This window comes from Cricetulus griseus, chromosome 5, assembly GCF_003668045.3.
Source record: "Cricetulus griseus strain 17A/GY chromosome 5, alternate assembly CriGri-PICRH-1.0, whole genome shotgun sequence".
Lineage (NCBI taxonomy): Eukaryota > Metazoa > Chordata > Mammalia > Rodentia > Cricetidae > Cricetulus > Cricetulus griseus.
The window spans coordinates 60,463,304-60,489,609 of record NC_048598.1 but is presented as its reverse complement, the minus strand read 5'-3'; the positions used below and the strand labels follow the sequence as shown (position 1 = coordinate 60,489,609).

Genomic DNA, 26,306 nt, shown 5'->3' with positions numbered 1-26,306 from the left:
TCACATTTGTATTCCCAGCCAGAGGCCAAGGACACTGTAAAGATTAAATATGTTTCTCCTGGATAAATGATTACTTACCTCTATCTGCACTCCACAACTACTGATTATAATAAACATGATTATCTGTTACTATCAGTCTAACTAGCATGGCAGCAACCTTCTCACTGGGAGAATAGTATCAAGCGGTTCAGGAAAGTTCCATAACAAAGATAAAAACATGCCTACAAGCCAACTCATGCATTCCTCTGTGTTATCAGAGGGACCATGGTACCTCGTCACAGCAGTGCATCCGGGCCATTGATTCTGAGAGGCGGATCATGCTCTCCAGCTGTCGCACAGTGATTCTCCATGAGGACTTGGTGACCCCAGAGCCATCCCTCTGTCGGAGGCGTTTGTACTGCTCCACTATGAAGTCCTCGGACTCTTTGGAAATCTGTTTCAAAACCAGTCAAGTATGGGAGACCTTTATACTCATTTCCCTTCCTTGATGGGCCACATTAAACTTCAGTTAGAGGATTCCAGATAGGAACACTCTGGGAACTTAGGACTGAAACTTTAAGCTAACACAAAGACAATGAATTACTTCAAAAGCTGGCACTAAGAAGCTTGCAAATTCCATGTAATAATTTTAAAAACAAGAAGACAATAGACTAGTTTAAGCAAATGACCATGTTTAACAAATGAAGCAATGGAATAAAATGAAATGCATTTTGTACCTCAAGATGTCAAAGACCACTAAATTAACACTCAGACTATATTTAAGGCTCAGCTAATGAACTCATGCTTGCTTTAGGGGAAAAAGACAGCATATACTGACTTAAAAGGCCCTCCGTTTTTTCAGAATAAGAAACTTAGCACACAGGGGACCAGTAGGTAGTCCTGGTGAACATATACTCTTTATACAAAAGTCACTCAAATCCTATTTATTTAATTTTATTGGTAGACAGGGTTTAATTATGTAGACCACTATGCCTGGCCAAAATCTTTTTATTAGTGTCTAAAAGTCAAATATGAAATTATTCATATTAAAAAATAACCTCTGAAGAAACTAATACTCAAAAAAGCAAAACACAAAACTTATAATTTAGGGAGATTATAGTGCACTTGGCAGGTTTTAAAAGGAGTATACAAAATTGGGAAGGGAAAGTGGTGGGGGCCTGGAAGAGTGAGGTCTGGAAGTGGAATTTATCAAAACACAGTATACACAAGTATGAAATTCTAAAGCAGCAAGTTAAAAAGATTTAAAGACATTAAAAAGATAAATACAGGTGGGCACATCGGCATATTAGTAGAAATCTAAGCAGATTATGAATCTGCATAGTGGAGATCCTGCTTTACAAGATCGAAACAAAAACCAAATCAAACCAAAACCAAGTATCCTTTTAAATCCTATTTTAACCCACACACGATTTATCCAGATACAGTAGGACAGATTACCTTGGGCTTAAACTGGCGGGCAAAAAGAAGATACCTCCTGATATCATCAAGGGAATAAACTCTGTCAATTGATTCTTCAATCCTTGAATGCAAGTCTACTATACGCCTTGCGATAGCATAATCTGTCACCTAATTCAAAACAAGAAGATAACTTCTATCAGTCCTAATAGTATTAATTCCAATTTATGCTAGGTAATTTATAGTTACAAATGATCTCTCATCTGGGCATATAGTTAATGCCTGTAATCCCAGTACTTGGGAGGCAGAGACAGGAATAGCAGTTCAGAGAAGCTAATTTTGACTGCATAAGGCCAGTATAAGCTACAGGAGACCCTATCTTGAAGCCAAGACACAATTAACCTCTATGCTCCTAAAAGAAGTTATTAATTATTAATAGGTACCAACATTCTGAGTAGAGTTTTTATTTTTTTTTAGATTTATTTATTCTATGAGTATTTTGCTTTCACGTATGCCTATCTATGCACCATGTACATGTCTGATGTACATTGGGGTGAGAAGAGAGCATTTGATCTCCTGGAACTAGAGTTATAGATGTTTGTGAACCATCATGTGAGTGCTGGGAATTGAACCTGGGTTTTCTGCAGCAACAAAGTATTCTTAACTGCTGAGCCATCTCTCCAGCCCCAACAGCAAAGTCCTTACAATAGATTTTTAAATTAAAAAATAATTTTATGTTGGGTATGGTGGCATATGTTGCCTTTAATCCCAGCACTAGGGAGGCAGAATCTCTTTGACTTTGAGGCCTGCTTGGCCTATATAGCAAGCTCCAGACTAATCATAATTATGGGGAGACACTGTCTCAAAAATCAACAAAAATAGGTCGGGAGGTGGTGGCGCATGCCTTTAAACCCAGCACTCAGGAGACTGAGGCAGGCAGATCTCTGTGAGTTCAAAGCCAGCCTGGTCTACAGAGCTACATCAGGACAGCTAGAGCTATTACACAGAGAAACCCTGTTTTGAACCCCGACCACCAAAAATGCAACAAAAATACAATTTATTTTCTGTTTATGGTGTTTGGCCTCTGTGTATGCCTTCATAGCACGCATATGCTTAGCGCCCACAGAGGCCAAAAGAGGGTTTCAGATCCCTTGGAACTGAAGTTTTGGATGGTTGTGAGCCACCACATAGGTGCTAGGAATTGAACCTGGGTCCTCTGCAAATGCAGCAAGTGCTCTAAACTGCTAAGCCACCTCTCCAGTACCCTCATGTCTATCTTTGCCTCACTCTAAAAATACATCTGGAAAGCATGGACTACCTTTAATAACCACATTTGTTATGAAAACAGAAGAATGAACTTGTGCGTGGCATGCGTGTGGTGGGTGGGGACTAGCCCAAACAAACAAAAAACAAAACAGATGGTGGTAAGTAACCAATTAGAGCAAAGTTATTATCATGTGAATGGAAATGACACAGGGTCTGAGGGCCTAGCATGGTGGCACACACCTTCAGTGCCAGCTTTTGGGAGGCAGAGGCAGAGGCAGGTTTATCTCTGTGACTGAGGCCAGCCTGGTCTACAGAGAGAGTTCTAGGCTATCAGGGGCCACATAGAGATCATGTCTCAAAAAGACAAGAAAAAGCTATAATAAAATCTAGTAGCATATGCTAACTTAAAAAGTAATTTTAAGGGGCTGGAGAGATGGCTCAGCAGTTCAGAGCACTGACTTTTCTAGAAGACCCAGGTTCAATTCCCAGCACCCACAAGGCAGTTCATACCTGTCGGTAACTCTAGTTCCAGGGCTTCTGAAACCTTCACAGACATCCATACCAGCAAAATACCAATGCACATAAAGTAGATTATAAAACAGCAATTGCAGAGCATTTACAGGGCCCTTATTACATGATACTGTTTCTTCAAGTATGTCTATAAGCAACCCTCATAAAAATCCCATAAAGGAGATATTAATTTTATTTTATATAGAAGCAAAATGGGTCCCAGAAAAGTTAAATAATCTGTCCAAGGTCTTGATAAGTAGTGTAGACAGAATAGAGGGGTCTAGCTCTAGTGTGTCCTCGCAGCCATTATGTTTTGATCTGGGAGTTAACTATGGCCATATACTTGCAAAGGGGAAGAGGAGAAATCCAAGTCCAAGTCCCCCAAACAGTCACAACAGCAAGGCAGTTTTATTTAGATAATGTTTCAAGTCAGGCTGGAAGCAAGGTTTTGCATTGTAACTACTGAATAGAGGAACTCTCTGCTCAGTAAATGAGTATAGCACACAAAGATGGGCATGGGTGTTACACAGAGTTCACGACCAGCATGAGTTACACAAAACTTTGTGGGGTGGTGGGGAGGGTAGGCTGTTTGTGTGTTACCACACACATCCAAGGGGCACAGAAGGTCATGAAACTGGGCTAGCACAAATGGCAAACATGAACGACAATGTGAGCGGTTACCTCATTGCACTCATCCACCAGGATAAAGAAGAGGTCAAAGCGGGACATGATGGGTGCTGACAGACTGATGTTTTGTTTCAGCGATTTTGATCTGTCGTAGTGTCCACTGACAGGGTTTGCTGCAGCTAAAATGGATGTCCTGGCATTCAGAGTTGCCTGATCATGAGAGAAAACCATGAGACTAAAGAACAAACATAAACTAGCCAATATAGATACAAGGAAAAGTTCTGTCTCATGCAATTAACTAAATGGAAGCAACAGGTGTAGCAGGCTTTCTTGGACCACCACCCCCAAACCATATCACAGAGACTTACTATTAGTTATGAATGCTTGGACTTAGTTTAGGCTTATAGCTTATTTTAATCTGTTTCTCTTCATCTACATTTTGCCTCGGGGGCCTTTTATCTTTCTTTCATTCTGTATGTCTTACTTTCCTGATTCCTCTGTGTGTTTGTCTGTTGGCTGCCTGGCTGGCTCCAGGCATCTCCCTCAAGCCCAGATTCCTCCTCCTACTTATTCTCTTTGCCTACAAGCCCCATTTACTCCCCTCTCACCTAACTATTGGCCATTCAGCTTTTTTATTAGACCAATCAAATGCCTTAGGCAGGCAAGGTAAAACAAATGCAACACATCTGTATATAGCTAAACAAATGCAGCATAAACAAATGTAACACATCTTTCCATAACTAAACAAATATTCTATTCTGTAACAAAAAGGAGAAAGCTTTTTCACCAATTGAATCATCAAAGCTCAAGTATGATAACACAGCACAATAGACTCTTTTACATTGGTGATGTAGTCCCTTATGAGTCCCTTAGTCAGCACTCAGTTAGGAATTTACCTTATTAAGGAAGGTGCTGAATTGACTATCATTAACTGTATCTTGTGACACAAGACTGAAAACGACCTACCCAATGTATGGTTCGTGCAGTTGAATGCCACGGGCTAATAAGTCACAATTGACCTAGGAGGTGCTACTATAGGAAGACCGGCAATAAAATTATTAAGTAAAAGGAGACAAGGACTGTATGTACATGCTTGTGTTTAAGGTATTCCTAGAAGGGATATATACTCAATACATACCTAATATCCATTGTGCTAGGAGTTGCAGGGGAAGATTTCTCTTAAATTTATACACTCTTGTATTACTTAAAAAAAATTTAACCAAATCTATTACTTACTTTCAGTTTTTTAAAGATTTATTTTATTTTTAAATTATGTGTATGCATGCACATGCAGACCCTGTAGGAGCCAGAAAAGGATGCTGAAATTCCTGGAGCTATAATCTGTCCACTGTCAGTTCTGGGAACTGAACTTGAGGTCCACTGCAAAAACAGTACATGCTCTTAACTGCTGAGCCATCTGCTTGTCCACCAAACCTACTTTTAATAAATTAAGATTCTCTCTAATGTTGGTCACAATATGGTAATTAGTTATTTTCACTTAAATTATCTGTTGATCTTTGAGTATTTTGTGGTACTGAGACTGATACCTATTTTTGTTTTGTAAGAAGCATGTTTATCAAAGAATACAAGTTTTGTTTATGAAAATTTTGCCAAACACAGCTGACAAGAAAGCAAGGCAGGTAAAAGCCAGGCTTTAAGCCTGGTGATGTGAGTGTGACCCACAGAAAGCCATGTAATTAAAGATGGAAGAAAAGAAACAAATCCACAAAGCTGTCTTCTGTCACATGCATGCTGTGGCACCCCACCCCCCTATAAACAAACATTTCTAAAGCTTTAAATTTGTGAGAAATTGGGGCTGGAGAGATGGCTCAGCGGTTAAGAGCACTGACTGTTCTGGTGCCCTCTGCTGGCACGAAGGCAGGAGACTGTATACATAATAAATAAAATCTTACAAAAAAAAATTGTGAGAAATTAAAAGAAATGCTAAAAATTACATCAGTACAATTGCTTTCTACCACAGCAATATATGTGCACTGGACCCTCAATAGCACCTATATTTTATAGTTTAGGTCAGCATTATACATTGAAACAATGTATTTCACCAGGTGGATATCTTTAACATTATTAATCTGCATGGCTAAGGGGATACATACCTTCACTCCTGCTTTAGTGATAGATATGGTCTGCTGCTCCATAGCTTCATGAATAGCAACTTGGTCCCGAATGTCCATCTTATCAAATTCATCAATACAACAGACACCCTATAACCAATCAGATCTAGCATTAGCAAATTTCCTTGTAGGGCTGGAGATATAGCTTGGTGGTAGTCATCTGCCTAGCTTATGTGAGGAAAGCAGACAAACTGCCTTATAAAATGATAAACTTACAAAGTTTCCTACCAGAGGTCTTTCCATTCCCTAGGCAAATAAATGGAAGATGGGATACAAACAATCTTAATTCCTGTTTAAACAAGGCTGTCCAATAGAACAAAGAGCTGGAAGGGAATCTCATCTGACTTACTTAAACTAAGAGCAAAACAAACACCTAAGAGCAAAACTAGTAATATGCAGACAAGGTACTCTTCTTCTCAACACTTAAAAGTTCAGCATCAAGAGACTCGGGCTGGGTGTAATGCTGCACACCTTTGCGGAAGGCACAGGCAGAGAGATCTCTAAGAGTTCCAGGCCAGTGACAAACATAGACTGACTATGGTTTAGCCATTCATTTTAGTCTGGGAAAGAGTGAAGGAGTACTATAATGAATATAAGCTTGCACCCACAAAGAATTGATCTTTGTCAAATATGTTTGTAATATACTATGTATTCGTGGATGAACCCCTCTAGAGATGTTAAAGTCTGCAAAGTAACAAACTGGTATGGTCTAGTCAAAGCAATCAACACATTCTAGGAATGCTCACAAAATGTCAGCAAAGGACAGTCTCAGCCAGGTGTATTGGTACATACTTTTAATCCCAGCATTAGGGAGGCAGAGGTAGGCGGATCTATGAGTTCAAGGCCAGCCTGGTCTACAGAATGAGTTCCAGGACAGCCAGAGTTATATAGTAAGATCGTGTCTTGAAAAAACAAACAACAACAACAAAAAACAAACAAACAAAAAACCAACAATAAAACTTAATGATGACAGTTTCAATTCAAAGTAGATTGCCAAAACCGAGTAACATTCAATAAAAACTATAGATCTTTATTGGTAGATCAATGGGTATTCTGACTATCCAACAATGTACAATGTCCTTACATTATCAGCCAGCATCAGCGCTCCAGCCTCAATGACAAATTCATGAGATTCTTCATCTCTCACCACAGCTGCTGTTAAGCCAGCAGCACTGGAGGCTTTGCCACTGGTATAGACAGCTCTGGGGCTAAATTCATCCACATGCCTGTTTAAGAACAGCACAAAAAGATTCATTAACACATCAATACACTACATGCTCCAGAAATAGCAGCTGACAGGAGTTCTATCTCCTTTGGCTTCTTAAATGATTCAAATTTATCCCTGTCAGATCACCTGAATACCAGAAAAAAACATAAACTTTAAACTTAAAAAAAATTAGCTGGCTGTGTTGGTATAAGCTTCTGATCCATGAGTTTGAGACCACCCTGGCCTGGCCTCAAAACAAAACAGAAAAGCAGAGTCTTTGATGCTCAGAATAACAATTTTCATAGAAGTATTACTATTACAACAGGGGAGGATGGAAACAACCAAAAGGTTCACCAATGCATTATGTATAAAAGAAAATGCAACACAAGCAGAATACTATGCAGCCTGATCACCAAGGCATGCTGAATCTTCAATGTATTCCACTAAGTGAAGCACATTATACACAAGGACCAAAATAGTAGTGTTATACATACTAGTTACACAAAATAAAACAGTGCTTGCTGAGTCATGAGAGGGTTGTAGAGAACTGTAGCTTAACAGGTAGAGTGGTTCTGTTCAGAAGAACAAAAATGTTCTGGAGACAGAGAATGCTGGTGACTGTTGGCGATCTCCATTCTGGTGTGACTCCTCCCATTCTAGACCCTGCCCCTCAATAAGTGGGCCAAGGGTCAGCTCTTCTCCCAGAGCTGATCAAGACCATGCCTACAGGGTATATAAGATCTGATGCTAGACCTGCCACATGATCTCTCTCCTACCCTCCCAAGAGTCACTGGCAGTTTCTTCTCTATGCTTTGCTCTGTTTATTAAATCTGGATTTATTAATTCAGTTTGATTTGCCTTATTGCATCAGCAGACGATACCCATTACTTAGCAGTGACAGTAAAATTTGAATGCCCTTAGTCACTAAAGTAAAACAAAAAATAGCTAAACAAGTTTTTATAAAAAAGTACAATGTTGCCTACATCCTGCTCATTCATATGCCCCATGAAGGACAAAAAATATATGTAAAGTGATCATCTAGACAGAAACCCCTTAGGGAAGAAAAGCAGTCTTTATAGCTCAATTGTGAGAATTGTTTAAATTGCTCTCATTTCTGCCTTGAGAGAAAGGACCTAAATTCTGCAGCCTCTCATCTTTGGACACAGAAACCATGATAGACAATAAAACATTCCAGAAATTATATCACATGACCATAAGTAATATTTTAAAAAATATGCTAAAGGGAGGGGATGCTCAGACAGATGGCTCAGTGGCTAAGAACACTGAGTGCTCTTGCAGAGGACCAGGGTCTGATTCCCAGAAACAAACACTGGTTCACAACTGTCTGAAACTCCAATTCTAGGGGATATGAAGCCCTCTTCTGGCCTCCATGGGTCAGACATACACAGACAAAATATCCATACATGTCAAAAAAAAAAAAAATCTGAAGAAACAAAATAGCCAGGTATAATGGGCACATGCCTTTAATCCTCACACTTAGGAGGGAGGCAGTGGCAGGCTATGAGTTTGAGAACCACCTGGGCTACAGTGAGACCTTATCTCAAATATCACCACTACCACCCGCTCCCGAAAACAAAAAGGGATAGAAGAAACCTCCTATAAACCACTATTCAAACACAGCATAAAAGCTAAGGCAGAAATAACCCAAATGCTCATTGATTAATAAGTGGACAGTGACCCCTCCAATGCACCTGGTGGTTCCCAGTGATTTGATTATGAGGATCCAATAGGGGAAGTGATGCATTTAGGAGAAACTGGTCACTGCTGGAGTATCTTTTAGGAAAGGATCTTGTCCATGGCCACTCCTGTTTTCCTCTGCTTCCTGGCTGCAATGGGTAAGTGGCTCTCCTCCTTCACTCTCTACTCTGCCTTTGTCTCCTTACCACCCCAGGAACAACGGCTAACACCATGTGGTGGCCATGCATTATTTGGCCAGAGAAGGAAACAAAACACTGACGTGGGTTTCAGCATGGCTTCATGCTAAGTGCAAGTTTATCCTTAAAAAGCACATATGAGCCAATTAAAAAAAAAAAAAATACAGACTGTGACAATGCAGTACACTGTTCCTTTCTATAGGGGGAAGGAGTAACTACTACAAGTATAGGGTTTCTCTCTAGGTAACACTAACATTTTAAACTTAGTTCAACTTACAATCCTATTAATTTGCTAGAAGCACCAAGCTGCAAAACTCAAAGGTATGCATTTCATGATGAATAAATTACATTTTAATGAAGATGCTAGAAAATACTATACAAAAGATCTAAGAAGGACTAACAAGATGACAAGCCTAATGACCTGAGTTCAATCCCCTAGAAGGATTGGTAGAAGAGAGAACTGAGTCCTGCATGCTGTCTTCTGAGCTCTGCGTGTAACTGCACACAGAAATAAATGTAGTATTAAAGGTCTAAGCAAACCATACAGGTAAAACACAATGCTGTCACAACAGGTAACATTATGGTTGAGAGCACAGTGAATAAGAAAATAGAATTGTTTTTTTTTCCCCAAGACAGGGTTTCTCTGTGTAGCTTTGGAGCCTACCTATCCTGGCACTCGATCTGGAGACCAGGCTGGCCTCGAACTCACAGAGATCCGCCTGCCTCTGCCTCCCAAGTGCTGGGATTAAAGGCATGTGCCACTAATGCTCGGCAAAAATAGAATTCTTTAAACAAAATTATTACTTGCAAATCTAAAATTCAGCTTCAGGATGAGGATCTTGGTCAAGACTACCATATCCAAGACCCTGGACTCACTCCCCAGAGCATCAAAGATAAAACAAAATTCAACTTGTGATACATTTAAAATACTTAACCATAAAACTTAAAACAACTAAAAATGTTCTAGGCTTGGCTCAGTGACACGTTATAAAGAAACTGTCTCAAAAACAAAAGCAGTAATTGACTACATTCTCGGCAGCATAGCTTTTCCCACTGCACTACCTCAGGCAGGCACTTACTTGAGAAATTGGCTCTTAGCTGTACTTGGATCACCAACAATGCAAACATTTATGTCCCCTCGAAGAGAGGTCCCTTCCCCTGTTGTCTTAGGAACACCACCAAACAACATCAGTAAGACACCACGTTTTACTTCATCATTTCCTGAAAAGAAAGTTCCAGATGAAAAAGTCATTTTTCAGAGGGATGATGAAATGGTCAGCAGGTAAAAATCCCTGCTTCATAAGAGCTTCATAAGCCAGAAGACCAGAGTTTGATATTGGGAACCCATGTAAAAGTAGAAGGAAAGAACCAACTCTATAAAGTTGTTCTCTGGCTGTCAAATGTGCCTTCCTCCTTGGCATAATATATATACATGGTAATTTAAAAAAACAAAACAATAGGGAAAAAAACTGGGTGGAGGTGGCTGGCGGCATACACCTTTAATCCCAGCACTTGAGGCAAACAAGGGAATCCCTTAAATTCAAGAACAGCCTATAAATAACAACAAAAACTGAAATGGAACCGCTTGGCTGTGGATTATACGTTTAATCCCAGCCCTGTGAGTTCAAGATTAGCACTCTCCAAGACTACGTAGTAAGAACTTGTCTCAAATAAAGGAGATGGAACTTAATTTTCCACTTTCAAAGTAGGCATGAATTCACTGGTATTTTTTTAATTTAGTGACTCTTAATTGGGGGGGGGGTAGGGGTGGCGGGTGGGTGGCTGGAGAGATGCCTCAGTGGTTAAGAGCACCGACTGCTCTTCCAGAGGTCCTGAGTTCAATTCCCGAAACCACATGATGGCTCACAGCCATCTGTAATAAGACCAGGTGCCCTCTTCTGACCTGCAAGGATACATGCAGGCAGAACACCATACATAATAAATAAATCTTTTAAAAAATATAATAAAATAGCCCATTGATGGTGGCGCATGCCTTTATCATTCGGGAGGCAAAGGCAGGCAGATCTCTGAGTTTGAAGCCAAACTGGTCTACAGACCTAGTTCCACGACAGCTAGGGCTGTTGCTGCACAGAGAAACCCTGTCTCAAAAAACAATAAGTAATGGATGGGTCTATAGATAGAGCCCAGGCTATACTCAAACTCACAAGCATCCTCCTGGGTCAGCCTTCTCCTTGAAGGCAGGGTACATAGGTGCCTAGTATGACCTAAATTTTTTTTTTTTGGTTTTTTGAGACAGGGCTTCTCTGTAGCTTTGGAGGCTGTCCTGGAACTCGTTCTGTAGACCAGGTTGGCCTCGAACTCAAGAGATCCGCCTGCCTCTGCCTCCCGAGTGCTAGGATTAAAGGCGTGAGCCACCAATACCCGGCGTATGACCTGAATTTTAATTATGTGGAATTAAAGGCCCGTACTTTGAGCACCAAATCCTCCCTGCTTTGCTCTCTTGTGTTCTGAACTAAATGAGCTACTTTGTGGTAAAGACCTGCCCACTGGGTATCTCACATGGTAAGGAATTCAAGCTCACAGCTATCCACTGGCACTAACTGAGCCCCTGCATGAGCTTTTACTCAAGCCCCAATCTACCCTGTGGGTGCCCACAGCCTCTGCTGACATAACAACTTTTAAATGTGTTGGTGCTTTGTCTGCATGTATGCTTATGCACCACACGCAGGCCTGGTACCCTCAGCAGCCAGAAGGCACTGGACCCCCTAGAACTGGAGTTACAGACAGTTGTGGGCCACTATGTATGTATTTTGAATCAAACCCAGGTTCTCCAGAAGAATAGTCAGTGATCTTCAGTCCCAACAGCATCTCTTCATGAAGATCCCAGAACCAGCACCACCCATGACACATTTCCTACTGATTGCAAGTTTACCTCACAAACAGCTCTTACCATGGATAGTAGGGAAGAGGCTGGTACAGAGATTGTGGTACAGGTTTTTGTCCTGACTCATTTCAAACACCTTTTCCCACTCCTTCACTGTCATTTGGTTCTTAATGCTCTCAGCTGTCTGTTCCTCATCTCTGAGTTCTTTCCCTCCAAACTGAGAGGTGGAAGAAAAACAAAATGAAAAAAGCATTATAAAGAGCCAAGACAATGTAAAAGAAAAGAAATTTCATGATAATGAAATTGCTGGGGAGGTCAAAGTTGAACCACAGGCTTTAGTTAATGAAGATATGTAGGAGCTTGCCATTTGTCCAGTGAGGAAAACAAAGGTTGCTATTGTTTATGTTTCAGTGACATGAAAATGAAAATGTACCTCAGCAAAGGGCTTTATCAAGTCTGCCATCTTAGTCAATCTCATTACTAGGGTTAGGGACCCTGTGCTTAAACCCTAGCACAATAAACAAAAATAAATAGGCAAAAATAACACTTACCCTTGGGTTTGTTGGTGCAACATAACAGGCAAGGAAGACCAGCCTATATGACAGATCTCTGACACCAAGGGCTCGGAGCCCTCGAATGCCTTCTGTCTCATATCCATCAACTCCACTGACTCGGGAGTTAGTTTCTGCACGTGCTCCTACAAGAGATAAGGTATTTCACAGTTCAAATACTAAAGGTGCTAATAACTAATTAACTAATATATTGAATAAGCCAAAGTTGAAACAGCACCTTTCATAGAAAAATCTATTTAATCCCTTTATATATCCGCGCTCACCCTGATAAGTAGCCAAAAAGGTTACGAGGAAGATTGGAGAAGCCAGATATTCTGAGGAGCAGGTGACCACAACTGGGTAAATCTGAGCAACAAATTACTAACCTGGTATACTAAGCTTGGAGACATCAGGCACAACTATCAGCGTCCCTGTGAAGTCACACTTGTCACCAGCTTGGGCTGACTCCACAGCTTCAGCTCTCAGGATAACTTCTAAACTTCGGGGGATACTTCCTCGGGGAAGTTCCGCTTGAGTCTCTTGAATACGAACCTACACCAAGATCAACATCAAAATGAGGGATGCCTTTATATGTCGTGCGACTTCCAAGTACATGCCACATTTGGCTTTTCATGTGGGAGCTAGTGATCAAATACAGGTCTTCAGGTTTGTATGACAAACATGTTACCAACTAAACTATCTCCAAAGACCCTGCCCTGGAGACATTTGACATATACCAATATTCATCTAACAAGTTGTACAGAGGGCTGGAGAGATGTCTTAGCAGATAGGAGCACTGGCTGCTCTTCCAGGAATTAGGTTTAATTCCTAGCACCCATATAAAGGGTCACAGCCATCAATAAATCCAGTCTCAGAGGTTCCAATGCCCTCTTCTGGCCTCTATAGGCACTGCATACATATGGTGCATAGACATATATGCAAGCAAAACACCCATATGTATAAAAATAAACAAAAATTTTGTGCCATAAGACTTTTAGTTAAATAGTTCAACTAGCTAAGCAATTACATCTATTGGTACTGGAGAAATGGCTCAGTAGTTAAGAGCACTGCCTGCTTTGCACACAGTACAGACATAGATTCGTAGACAAAGTACATAAAATTTTTGCATTGTAAAACTCCTTTTAGTCAAATAGTTCAGTAGTTAAGAACACTGTTTTTGCAATGGACCAGAATTTGATTCCTAGGACACACATGGAGGCTTACAACCAAATATGTTCTAGTTAATTTTTTGTCATTTTAACATAAGCAAGAGGGTCCCTCAATTAGAAAAATGCCTCTATCATTCTGGTCTATAGGCAACCCTGTGGGGCATTTTCTGGATTAATGATTGATGTGGGAATGCCCAGACTGAAGAGGATTGGCCCACCCCTGGGCAGGTGGTCTTGGGTTATAGAAGCAACATTGTTGACCAAGCCTTGAAAAACAGTATGGAATGAAAAACATTCCTCTATGGCAGTGGTTCTCAACCTCCTAAGCTTCAATCCTTTACTATAGTTCCTCATGTTGTGGTGATTCCCAACCATAAAATTATTCTTGTTGCTACTTTATAACTGAATTTCTGCTACTATTATGAACTGTAATGTAAGATCTGTGTTTTCTGGTGGTCTCAGGTAACCCCTGTGAAAGGGTCATGACCCACAGGTTGAGAACCACTGCTCTATGTCCTCTGCTTCAGTTCCTGCCTTCAGGTTCCTGTCTTGACTTCCTTCTATGACAGACTACAACTATAAGCTGAAACTTTACTCCCCAAGTTGTTTTTGGCCATGAACCTAACTAGGACAATCTGTAATTCCTGTAACACAAAACCTAACACCATCTTCTAACCTCTGTGGACACTACATACATGTATAGTGCACATACATATATACAAACAAGCCAACAAACAAAAACATATCTTTAAAAACTTCACTTTTAGCCGGGCGGTGGTGGCACACGCCTTTAATCCCAGCACTCGGGAGGCAGAGTTCGAGACCAGCCTGGTCTACAAGAGCTAGTTCCAGGACAGCCTCCAAAGTCACAGAGAAACCCTGTCTTGAAAAACCAAAACCAACCAACCAAACAAACAAAAAACCAAAAAACTTCACTTTTAGTTGGGTGTGTTGAGGCAGGCCTGTAACCAGCACTTGGTAGCTGGAAGCAGTAAGACCAGGTCATCCTTGTCCACACCCTGAGTTCAGTTCAAGACCTGTCTGGACTACATGAGATCCTGCCTCAATAAAACAAAATCAATCCCCCAAAACTTTACCTTTTACTCCAAAACAATTACCTGTTTTCAAATGACTAGATATTTCATCTATGTCATACGCTTCTTAAACTTCTCAAAGAAAAATTTTGAAAAACTTCCAACAAACTTTCACATCTCTACACATTAACATCACTTATACAGACAGGTATTTTCTTTTAAAAATTTTTTTATTTTCTATATGTGTGTGCAATGCAGACAATTCAGGGGAGCCGTTGCTTTCTCCCTCTACAATACAGGCCCATGGGATCAAACTCAGGTCAGGTGTGGTGGCAGACACCTTTACCTGCTAAGCCATCTTGCCCACCAGTGATGCTTTCTTTACTGCAATGTCTTGCTTTGAATGGTGCTCTTGGGAGGGATACTTATTGTACATTCAAGTTGAAATGAGAATTTGTAGAATACATTATTGTAATTCCCTAGAATCCCTTTGTGAATATGCCATGGGTAAATGAATATTCAGGTTTTGGCTATTTCTCCATCTCCAGTTCTTCTGAAATAGTTGTACTCCCTGCTCACAGAAAGTAGAGCATCTTCAGGATTAAAACTTCCTGATGGGGGCTGAAGAGATGGCTCAGAGGTTAAGAGCACTGACTGCTCTTCCAGAGGTCCTGAGTTCAATTCCCAGCAACCACATGGTGGCTCACAACCATCCGTTATGAGATCTGGTGCCCTCTTCTGGTGTGCAGAAGTTGTATACATAATACATGTATACATGGAAGCAGTGTTGTATACATAATAAAATCTTAAAAAAAAACAAAAAACAAAAAAAAAACTTCCTGATGATGCAGCAAATAAACTTTATGGAAAGGGATCACAAGGTTCAAAAAAATGAATAAGCAGTGAATTTGATCTAACCTATTTGTCTAATACACACACACACATATACACACACCCCCGAATCTGATCTAAACACAAGTAAATACCTTTTGAAAATCAACAAATCTTGATTTATTAGTGTCTAGCAGGAACCTCTTCCTGTTGGCACACACTGGATTTCGGCAGATATTCGGCTGTGTGTATTTGAACTGCTGTTCTACGTCCTTGATCACTGTTTGACAGTCCAGGCACAGGAAAGTTCCACTCACAAGCTCAGGGTGAACTGGATGAGTGCGCACCACCTGGCCGCTGATGCGGGTGAGTAACCCAATCCTGGATGAAGTGAGCTCACGAATCCTGTTTGAAGACAAGTGTCACATTTGTAGATATCCTTTCCATCTTTCTTTTTCCTTCTGTTCTGGGGACCGAACCTAGGACTGTGCACACTGAGCTACCCTACCCCATTTCCTATTTTTAGTGTAGGAAACCTATGATTTCTTTCTTTTTCAAGTTTTTTGTCTTATAGTGTTGGAAACCAAACTCAGGTCTCCTCTGCAAATAGCAATTCACATTCTTTCCTTCTGATCCATCTCTCCAGTCCATAATTTCTGTTTTTATTAGGAGTGATTAATGATGAACAAGCTTTAAAAGAATGGAGACGAATTATTTCATAGAATCGCCTAAAAAGAATGGTCTGGTCAAGATGTCCATTGCTAGTCTGTAAAAATCGTTAACTGTGAGTTCAAGGCCAATAGGTCTACATATTAACTATATATTCATTAAAGTCCTAAAATCAATTAATTTCTTTTACTTTTTTTGAGACAGAATTTCATTACATATCTCTGGATGACCTGGAACTCATTATGTAGATCAGCTGGTCTTGAACACTCAAGAGATCACTTGTCCCGGCTTCTTGAGTGCTGGGATTAGGCATGTGCCAACCTTTGACTTTACTCATGAATTTCTGCAACTCTTCTTAGTCGTCCCCCTGCCAGCAAATCCTGTCTCCCAATTTCACTAAAAGGTGCCTTAAAAATGACAAGACTGAGTACCAGCCTCACTTCACACTGCCCATCCTATCTCCATGGAAAAACAAGATCTCCAAACTAAATTTTCTGGGTAATAGGTTTAAACACTTCAAAATGTGGATCTGAACTGGGTGTGGCAGCATATGCAAAGAGACTGGAAGACTGAGAGTTTGAAGCCAGCATGAGCTACACAGCAAGACCTAACCTGTAAAAGACCAACCAACACAAACAAACTAGAGGTACTTTCACAACATCAGTGCTTAATTACTTACTACAACCTTGTCACTTAGCAAGTTTAAAAATTTTTCTTACAAGCTGGGCGTTGGTGGTGCACATCTTTAATCCCAGCCCTCGGGAAGCAGAGGCAGGCGGATCTGAGTTCGAGGCCAACCTGGTCTCCAGAGCGAGTGCCAGGATAGGCTCCAAAGTTACACAGAGAAACCCTGTCTCAAAAACCAAAACCAACCAAACAAACAAACAAAAAAAACCAAACTTCTTACAGCAACAAATCTGTCTTCTATATGACTTAAGTAGAAAACATAAGGCAAATGACAGGACAGATAAGAACACTGAGACCCAACAAAGTAAGAGTGGTTTGTATAGTATATAGCCAACTATTGGCATGGCTGGTGCATTTCTGAATGCCCCATAAGTGGTACTGATATGATGATCCTTTAATCCCCAAACGATTCCTTCTTACTTGTGTCTTGTAGGTAGGTCTTGGAATGCAACATAAAAATCCTTGGCAAAAGGGATCTCCTTTCGGTCTTTGACAAAGGTCTTCAAGGCTCGACACAGGTAAGGGTAGACTCTGAAAAACAAACAGAACCAATAAGAGCTTACTCTTACCAAGCCTGTCTTCTTTTTCATGCTTGTCAACGACTACAGCATCCCACTGGTCACAACCAAGCTCTTGAACTTAACTGCAAGACAGTGCTTGTTTTTATCTGCTATTTATCCATCCCTCCCACCATTCTTTTTTCCCTTTTGTGTATTCAGGTGTGTGCTCCCACGAAAACATGTGAAGCCAAAGAACAGCATGCTGTGTCTTCCCGAATCACCATTTTTTGTATGTGTGAGATAGGGCTTCTCTGTGTATCCACACCACTTTTTACACATGGTCTCTCTCTCTGATTAGCTAGACTAGAAGCTAGCCAGCAAGCACCCAGGATCTTACTCTCTGCTCCCCATCCTTGGGGTCACAGGTATTAACTACCACTCTAGTTTATGTGGGTACTGAGAAATAAACTCTGGTCCTAACGCTTGTATAGCAAGCACTTTACTCATGGTGCTATCTCCCCAGCTCCCCTTCAACTGTTCTTGATCAGCTATCACTAAAAAAATTTCAGAGTCCCTCAACTTCCAATCCACCATGAAAATAGGACCACATCTCCTAATCTGTGTCTTCTCTTTTATAATTATTGACAAAAATCTATATTTTTACAAGCATTTATTTGGAACAAATGTAGATCATTATTTGTGAACAAAGCTTTTCTTTTCTTTTCTTTTTTTGAAACAGGATTTCTCTGTAACAACTCTGGCTATCCTGGAACTCTCTTTGTAGAACAGACTGGCCTCAAACTCAGAGATCCGCCTGTCTCTGACTCCCATAATCTTGGGATTAAAGATGTGAACCACCACTGCCAGGAGTAAAGCTGTTTTTTGTCATTACATAGTTAAAATCAAAGTGAGCTGAAGTTATTTCTACCCCTAAAACATTCAAACTATGCTAGAATGTGGTGATGTACACCTTAAACCCAGTACTTGGGAAGCAGAGAGAGGGAGATCTGAGTTTGAGGTCAGCTTGGTCTATAAAACAAGTTCAAGTCCAACCAGGGTATATACTGAAACCCCCCCCCCCTCTCTCTCTCTCTCTCTCTCTCTCTCTCTCTCTCTCTCTCTCTCAAAAAAAAAAAAAAGAAAAGAAAAGAAACAAACTGCCACACCTAAGCTATTAACATGTTTCCAAGGAATTTTACATTGAAAATTATACATTAGGCCAAAAAGGGCAGGATGCTTCATCTGTATGATTATCTCCAAAACTATATACATATAGGAAGACATCAGAAAGCAGTGAGATTTCCAGGCACACCTTTAATCCCAGCACTTAGGAGGCAGAGGCCAGCCTGGTCTACAGAGAAGCCCTATCTTGAAAAACAAAACCAAACAAAAATTTCTGTGAGTCCAAGGTCAGCCTGGTCTACAGAGCAGGTGCCAGGGCAACCAAGGCTATGCAGAGAAACCCCCGTATCAAAAAACTGAGGGTGGAAGGAGAAGGAGAGGGAGAGGGAGAGGAATAGAACTAAATAACTAAATGCATGACACAAAGTATTTTCTTCTTGGGAAAACAATATAGAAAGCAATTACTTTGGGCTGGAGAGATGATGGCTCAGTGGTTAAGAGCACTGGCAGCTCTTTCAGAGGGCCCAGGTTCAATTCCCAGCAACCACATGGTGGCTCACAACCATCTATAATGAGGTTTGGTGCCCTCTTCTGGCATGTAGGCAAATATGCCACAACACTGTATACATAAAAAATAAATATAAAAAAAAATAATAAAAAAGAAAGCAGTTATTCTTTCTGCTTATCCATCCAGCCATCTATCTATCTATTTATTTTTTGTTTTTTTCGAGACAGGGTTTCTCTGTATTGCTTTGTAGCCTGTCCTGGAACTCAGAGATCCTCCTGCCTCTGCCTCCCGAGGGCTGGGATTAAAGGTGTGTACCACCAACGCCCGGCAAAGGAAACCCAAGCTCCACAAAGGTCAATGTTAAAGACAAACCAGCATTAATAGGACCACTTCTTGTACCAATTATGACAGCTACCCTTCCTCCTTACAGGGAACACATCCAGGGCAAGAAGCTGGCTTCTCGGGCTTCATGACTATTTAAGGAAAAATGAACTTGCTCTTACCTATAGAACTCCTCCTGAATGGTGGTAGAAAGTTGTTGGTTAAATTGTTCCAGGTCTGCAAAACTCACAACCAGTGTGTTTCTCTCAGGACGAATCAGCTCCTCTGCAAACTGTAAGTATTTAATTTCTCCATCACTACCCTGGAACCTGCAGATACATACAAAGTCACATTAAACAGGAACTATGCAGTAAAAAATAGAATCTGGACACTAGGTAACTTGGTGTATTAGTTAATGAGCATCTGTTTTACAGAGAGGTCCACATCCAATATTTCCATGACTTGAGACAAATTACTTACTTTTCTAAACTTTTTATTAAGACAAGGTTTCTCTACATAGCCCTTACTGTCCTGGAACTTGCTCTGTAGACCAGGCTGGCTCACAGAGATCCACCTGACCATCTGGATGATCTAACATTTTCGAAACAGCAGGTTTTTAAATTTATTGTTATGTGTAATTAAGATCAGATAATTAAGAAACAGTTAAAAACCCAAATATTAAATTTCTATTAGTCATAGTTTAAGAAGCAAGATAAAGAGGGTGGGAATGTAGTTCAGTGTTAAATGAGTACCCCGCCTAGCATGCATGAAGCCTTAGACCTAATCTCCAATACAAAAAAAAAAAAAAAAAAAAAAAAAAGCCCTGCATAGAAACGAGGCATCACTTGGGGTCTCTAGACCCCAAGAAAATGTAAATACATGAAGTAAAGTTGGTGATTTCCCAACTAAAGGCAAAGTAGGTCAGGTTTTGTTTGGGACAAAATTAATTCCTCTTCCAACTACAGCAGGCTCATTCTTCTGAAATATTTATTTCAGACATATGAAGTATAAAGCATTATATCTGATAGCTTATGGCACAGAAAAAGCAGTGTTTTTCCTACCCTAGAACTGACATTCTTAGGAGACAAAACACATAAACAAAGAATGTTTCTATTGAGAAGTGCCAGAAATATAAGCCAATTATGCCTACAGGAATATCTATAATAAAGATTCATATATGTAAAAGGTGGCATTGGAATTCTTCCTTGACAGTCATTAAATTTATGAAAAATGGCAGGCTTGGTGGGACAAGCCTGTAATCCTAATTACTACAGCAGCTAAAGGTGGAAAAGTGGAAGCTCAATGACCATTTGGACAACTTAGAGGGACATTTTCTCAAAATAAAAAAAGTAAAAAAAGGCCTGGGTAGCTGTGCGCAGTGGTGTACCCCTTTAATCCCAACACACAGAATGATTTCTGTCAGTTTTAGAGAGCCCTAGCACCACAGCAAGACCCTGCCAAATAAATAAATAAATAGGGGATGGATGGATGCTGGAGACACAGTTCAGTGGCAGAATTCCTGTCTCTAGTCTATCATGTATAAGGCCCTAGATTTCTTCCCCAACACATTAGGAAAACAAGCAGGCAACCAAAAGCAAAACATGGTTGAACCACCTATGAAGACTGATGGTGGTTTTGGAGAATGAAACTGTAATAGAAAATTTAGAAGTAGCTGGGGAGTGGTGGTGCACACCTTTAGTTCCAGCACTCAGGAGGCAGAAACAGGTGGATTTCTAAGTTCAAGGCCAGCCTGGTCTACAGAGCAAGTTTCAGGACAGCCAGGGGTACATACCCTGTCTTGACAAACAAAATTTAAAAACAACAAAATTAAAAAAAAAAACAAACAAAAATTAAAATGAAAAAATGTAGACTTTTATTTTGCAAATAAAAACAAAGCTGCTTCTGTTTGAAGGAAGTTGATACCCCACCCCACCCCACCCACACAGGGTTTCTCTGTAGCTTTGGAGCATCAGTCCTGGAACTCGCTCTGTAGATCAGGCTGGCCTTGAACTCAGAGATGCACCTGCCTCTGTCTTCCCAATGCTGGGATTAAAGGAGTGGGCCACCACTGCCTGCCCAGCAGAAAGCTGATTTTTAAAAAGAAAGTCTTGTTTATGCCTAGCTCCAACACCTAGCTACCAAGTAAAGGTAAAGGCACTTTGGGAGGGTTTCTGCCTGCCTCTGCTGATTAAAGGTGTGCCCCACCCCCCAGTGAAGGCACTTCTATTATCTGCTAAATGAACTTTTCCAAAAGACCTTTGTGAGGTGGTAGGATGGCTAGAGGGCTGAGAATGCCAGAGGTGATAGGCCTACTGTGCTTACACAAGGAAAGAAGCAGACACTGCCTATTGCCTTAAAGGTTTACAACAGTGGTTTTCAACCTTCCTAATGTTGCAACCCTTTGATAAAATTCATGCTGTGGTGATCCCAATCATAATATTATTTTGTTGCTACATCATAACTATAACTTCGATACTGTAATGAATCATAATCTGATATGTTACTCCCCAAGGTATCAAGACCTACACGTTTATACTTTTATCAAGAGTCTTGAGTTGGGTTTCGAAGGGCAAGCAGTTGTACTGACTGCCAAGAACATTACCAAAAGCAGGAAAATAGAATTTAAGTCAGTTTTAAGTACAGCAGAACTTCATAAGACAGCAGTATTATCCAAGTAGAATGGATAAGATATGTATATGCCATGTAATTTTACTCTGCCTTAAAAAGAAAACTGACTACAATAACTGCAATAACTTGTATGTCTAGCAAAATTAGCCACACACTACTTATCCGAGGTACCCATAGTCATCCAATTCAGGGTTTTAAGTGTGCAGTTATCAGTAGATTAGGAAAGGGGAGCACTAAACTCTTTAGTAGGTAGAGTTTGTGTGGAAAGATGGAAAGTTTCCAACAGGGATGCTAGTACAATCGGAATGCACTTCAAGATGCTACCTTTTGCACACACACCCCCAAAAGGTCAAAACTCAAGTTTTTGTTACATACTGGCATAATCTTTAAAAAAAGCAAATAAATAAAAGAATTCTGTAAGACAGGTCAAGGTGTTCGCACTCCATATTGGAGGCAGAAGAGTAAGGAACACACTGACTGAGGCGATGCACATCTGTCATCCCAGCACCCGCGCGAAGCGGAGGCAGGAAGATCGCTAGTTCAAAATCATCTTTGGCTCCACAGCGAGTTCGAGGAGACCCAGTCTCAGAAAAGCAGAGAGAGAGAAAAGCAAAGCATGGCGCAGGGAAGCACTGGGGTGGGAAAAGGGCTCGACGCGGCTTTGGGTTCCGGCCTGGTCCGGCGCCATTCCTTCCCCGACCCCGAGCACACGCGGCCCCAGGCTCCGCCAGGCCCGCTAGCCCCCGGAGGCCACTCACTCTTCCAGGAAGTCTAGGAACAGCTTCTGGCATTTCTCGGCCACCTCGTCGCGCACCTCCGGGTGCTGGCTTCCGGTGCCGGGATCGGCGGCTGCCGCGAGGTCCATGGTAGCGCTGAGAGTCCGAAGCGCTGAGGAAAGACCACTGCAGAAGACAGGCCGCAGCTGAGGAGGGCCCACACAGCCGCAGGTTTCACGCTCCGCTCCGTCCGCGCGGCCGCTTCGCGCGCGCCTCCGCCAAACCCCGCCTTCTCACCCCAACCAATCATGGAGCAGGAGCTGGGGCACTTCGCGCCAAACCTGTCCAACCAATGGCGGTTCCGCCCAGAGTCCCGCCCACCACACGCTAATTTCGCGCCAAATGCAGACTCGCTGAAGCTTTTTGCCCATGCGCAATGTAGTCTCGCCCACCCTCAGGTTGTTTTGGCTTCTGGAGCTAGGAAATTGTTTGCATCTACGTCATGGTGGATTTTCCACCTTTTCTTTCTTTCCTTTCTTTTCTCTTCTCTTCTGTCTCCCTCCCTCCTTCTTTTTTCTCTCTCTCTTTCTCTCCCTCTTTCTTCCAGAGTTTATGTAGATTTAAGTAAGAAAAAAAAGACTTAATTTTGAGTAGAAGGGGAGCCGGGCGTTGGTGGCGCACGCCTTTAATCCCAGCCCTCGGGAGGCAGAGGCAGGCGGATCTGTGAGTTGGAGGCCAGCCTGGTCTCCAGAGCGAGTGCCAGGATAGGTAGGCTCCAAAGCTACACAGAGAAACCCTGTCTCGAAAAACCAAAAAAAAAAAAAAAAAAAAGTGGGAGTGGAAGGGACTCCAAAGAAGGAATACACTCTTTTCATGTTTTTTAGGATCGTTTTCTAGTCTTGCGAGATAAGAATAGGGTACTGTGCAGGAGGAAAGAAATCACTCAGGTAAGCTCTCTGAATGTCTAGCTGGAAGAAGTAAGCTGCAAACAAGCCACAGGAGAGTGCTCCCTAAAAGATGGAGGACTGGGGAGATGGCTCAGAGATTAAGAGAACTTAATCTCTGCAGAGGACTGGAGTTGGCCTCTCACCCCCCTGTCACTCCAACTCCAGGTGGTTTGATACCATCTGTTGCCTTCTGTGAGCACCAACATGCCTAAGTGCATACACATATATTTTTAACAAGTGAAAGGCAGATAAATTCTGCTGAAGGAGGAGGCATAGTTTCTGCATCCTCCTGACACAGTAAAATCTGCAAAACATTTGACTTGATTTTTACCGTGATAGGGTCTCATGAAGCCCAAGCTGGCCTTGAATTCCTGATGGGACCATCACATTGAGCTCTTGTGGTGCTGGGACTGAACCCAGTGCTTCCTGCGTGCAGGAGAGAAGCTGGTCCAGAGGGACCAGCAGGACAGAGAAAACCATTCAACTACATGTGTAAATGTATGAAAATAGTTTTTATGAAGTTATTCCTCTTGAGGTGATAAAGCTCCCTCCAAGAGCTATAGACTAATAACAACTCCAGTCCTAGGCCTGAAAATTTTTTTTGAGTTGTTGGTCAGAGGAGTCCAAAGACTCCCCAAACAATGTAGCTATTGTCCTTGGTTGCCTCCCAGACCTCAAAGGTAAAACCCTATTGCTGCACTCACCACACACATTGGACACAGGACTTGGAGAAAGGGGGCAGTTCCAATGGCTTGAACCAACCAGCTCAGCTACCACCCAGACCCACATCCTGGGCCTTGGGTTGGCCCACCCTAACATCTACCTCATCTGTGACCTGCTGGAGTGTGAGAAGGAACTGGTCCACCTGATTGATAACCATAGGATCTCCATGACTGGGGGCAACAACAGGATATCTGAGAGGAGTTTCCTTGAAGGCCCAGCCCAGCAATGATGGTGTACCAGAGGCCTTCAACTAGACTAATGACTCATTGCAATGAACATTTTGCAGGTGAGGCTGACTGAACAAAAGGGGTATACTTTGTGCTCACACAGAAGCTCCAGATGACAAATGAAGGGGTGTTGGGAAGATGGAGAGTTGAAGTGTTCTTTTTTTTGCTTGTTTTTGTTTTGTTTTCAATTAATTTAGGGAGGCATGCTGCAAGGGTGAGAGGCAGATGTGGAGAGACTGGGAGTTGAGCAGAATTGGGCTTCATGATGTGAAATGTTCAAAGAATCAATAAAGAATTATGTTTAAAATAAATTATTGTGCATATGTATGAATGTTTCAAAGAACAAATAAAATATTTTCAAAAAAAGAGAAAGAAATCAAGCCAGAACTGACCTAGATGCCTCCTCCCTGAGGCCCTCACTGTGTGCAAGCTGCCACGGGAGACAGCAATTAATAATCCAATCTGTAAAGTTTATGTACCATGACAATGGCCAGCATTGCAAGATACCCCCAAGGGTGTTACAGTGGCACATCTATCTTTTGGGTAACCATTTACCATCTAATTGGATTTGAGGGTCACTTAATAGGGAGAGAATTCATGCCCGATACTGGAAACCTAACATTTATTTGTGATTAGTAATGCCTTAGATGAGAACCTACTGCTGTCATTTTTCTAAACCAGTATAAATTACCAATTGCATTCTAATACCTATTCTTATGTTCAGATAAGCGTAGCCCTCACCTATCATCAAAGGAGCTTCTTTTGCAGTAGTATGCCCTGTGCATACTGTCTGCGTTTCTATGCGCATCAGTCCTGTTGTGTCTGGAAGACACTCTTTCCTTGGTGTCACCCATTTCTACTGGCTCACAATCCTTCCTCCTCCTCTTCCACAGAGCTTCCTGAACCCTGAAGGGAAGGATTTGGTGAGGACACCCCATCAATATTTAGTGTTCCAAAATCTCTTACTCTCTGCACATTGTCCAGTTGTGAGTTCCTGTGTTAGTTCCCATCTACTGCAACAGGAAGTGTGATGATAAGGCTACTTCCCTCCCTTTGAGACAGGGTCTTGCTATGCAGTCTGGGGTGGAATGTCCCTGCCTCCGCCTTCCTAGTGTTGAGACTAGTTATTTTAATACTCTAGTTTTGAGAGTCTGTTGTAGCTGATGCTGGCGTGAAACTCCCTTTGTAGCTGAGGATAGTATTGAACTTCTGATCTTCCTGCCTGCTTCTATCCCTATTTAGGTTACAGGCATACGCCACAATGCTTGGTTTATACAGTGCTGGGGTTCATACACTACCAATTGTGTTGTGTAGCTCTTAACCTTTGATTGCCAGTTTCTAAAATGGCAGAGCAGAACAGTACCTTCACATTTCCAGGGGCATTTCCTTCACATGTCTCCTAATTTGTTGCAGTCTACAAGATCATACAGTGAGATTTCAGTTGACAAGCTCACCAGGCTACCCATTGGAGAAAAATTCCCACTTGTAAAGTCTTGGGGATACCTGCCTTTTGAATAGTCACTATCATCCCTGTAAAACCCTTGTGAAACCATAGTGCCTCTCCCTTTTCATAGTGGGATTCATTCCACAAACCCCGGCACATTCAGAGCCTCAAAAAACAATCATTGAGTAGAAGACACAAACTGACAAGCAGGACTGGGCAGCACTGATTCCTCTAACAGCCGATTCAGGAGAGTGCAGCCCACTGCTGGCTCTTGCTCTACCTTATCAAACTATCAATATTCTGTACTCACCTCCACCTCAATCCTATTGATACAAGATCTCAACATAGGAAA

The 26,306-nt window shown here is 41.6% G+C and overlaps 1 protein-coding gene across 1 annotated transcript in view; it reads right to left on the bottom strand.

Moving 5' to 3' along the window:
* The window catches only part of Mcm6 (minichromosome maintenance complex component 6), a 29,413-nt gene extending 6,529 nt beyond the window's left edge, over positions 1 to 22,884 (bottom strand). Inside the window, exons 1-13 of the mRNA XM_027417738.2 lie at positions 22,656 to 22,884; positions 19,452 to 19,598; positions 17,239 to 17,349; positions 15,618 to 15,867; positions 12,815 to 12,980; positions 12,429 to 12,574; positions 11,944 to 12,094; positions 10,112 to 10,253; positions 7,015 to 7,156; positions 5,913 to 6,020; positions 3,853 to 4,008; positions 1,438 to 1,566; positions 272 to 433 (exon numbers count right to left, since the gene is read on the bottom strand). Of these exons, the coding sequence (XP_027273539.1) occupies positions 272 to 433; positions 1,438 to 1,566; positions 3,853 to 4,008; positions 5,913 to 6,020; positions 7,015 to 7,156; positions 10,112 to 10,253; positions 11,944 to 12,094; positions 12,429 to 12,574; positions 12,815 to 12,980; positions 15,618 to 15,867; positions 17,239 to 17,349; positions 19,452 to 19,598; positions 22,656 to 22,762 (1,917 nt within the window). The 5' untranslated portion in view covers positions 22,763 to 22,884. The remainder of the gene's footprint in view (positions 1 to 271; positions 434 to 1,437; positions 1,567 to 3,852; positions 4,009 to 5,912; positions 6,021 to 7,014; positions 7,157 to 10,111; positions 10,254 to 11,943; positions 12,095 to 12,428; positions 12,575 to 12,814; positions 12,981 to 15,617; positions 15,868 to 17,238; positions 17,350 to 19,451; positions 19,599 to 22,655) is intronic.
* Positions 22,885 to 26,306: the final 3,422 nt, after the last annotated feature.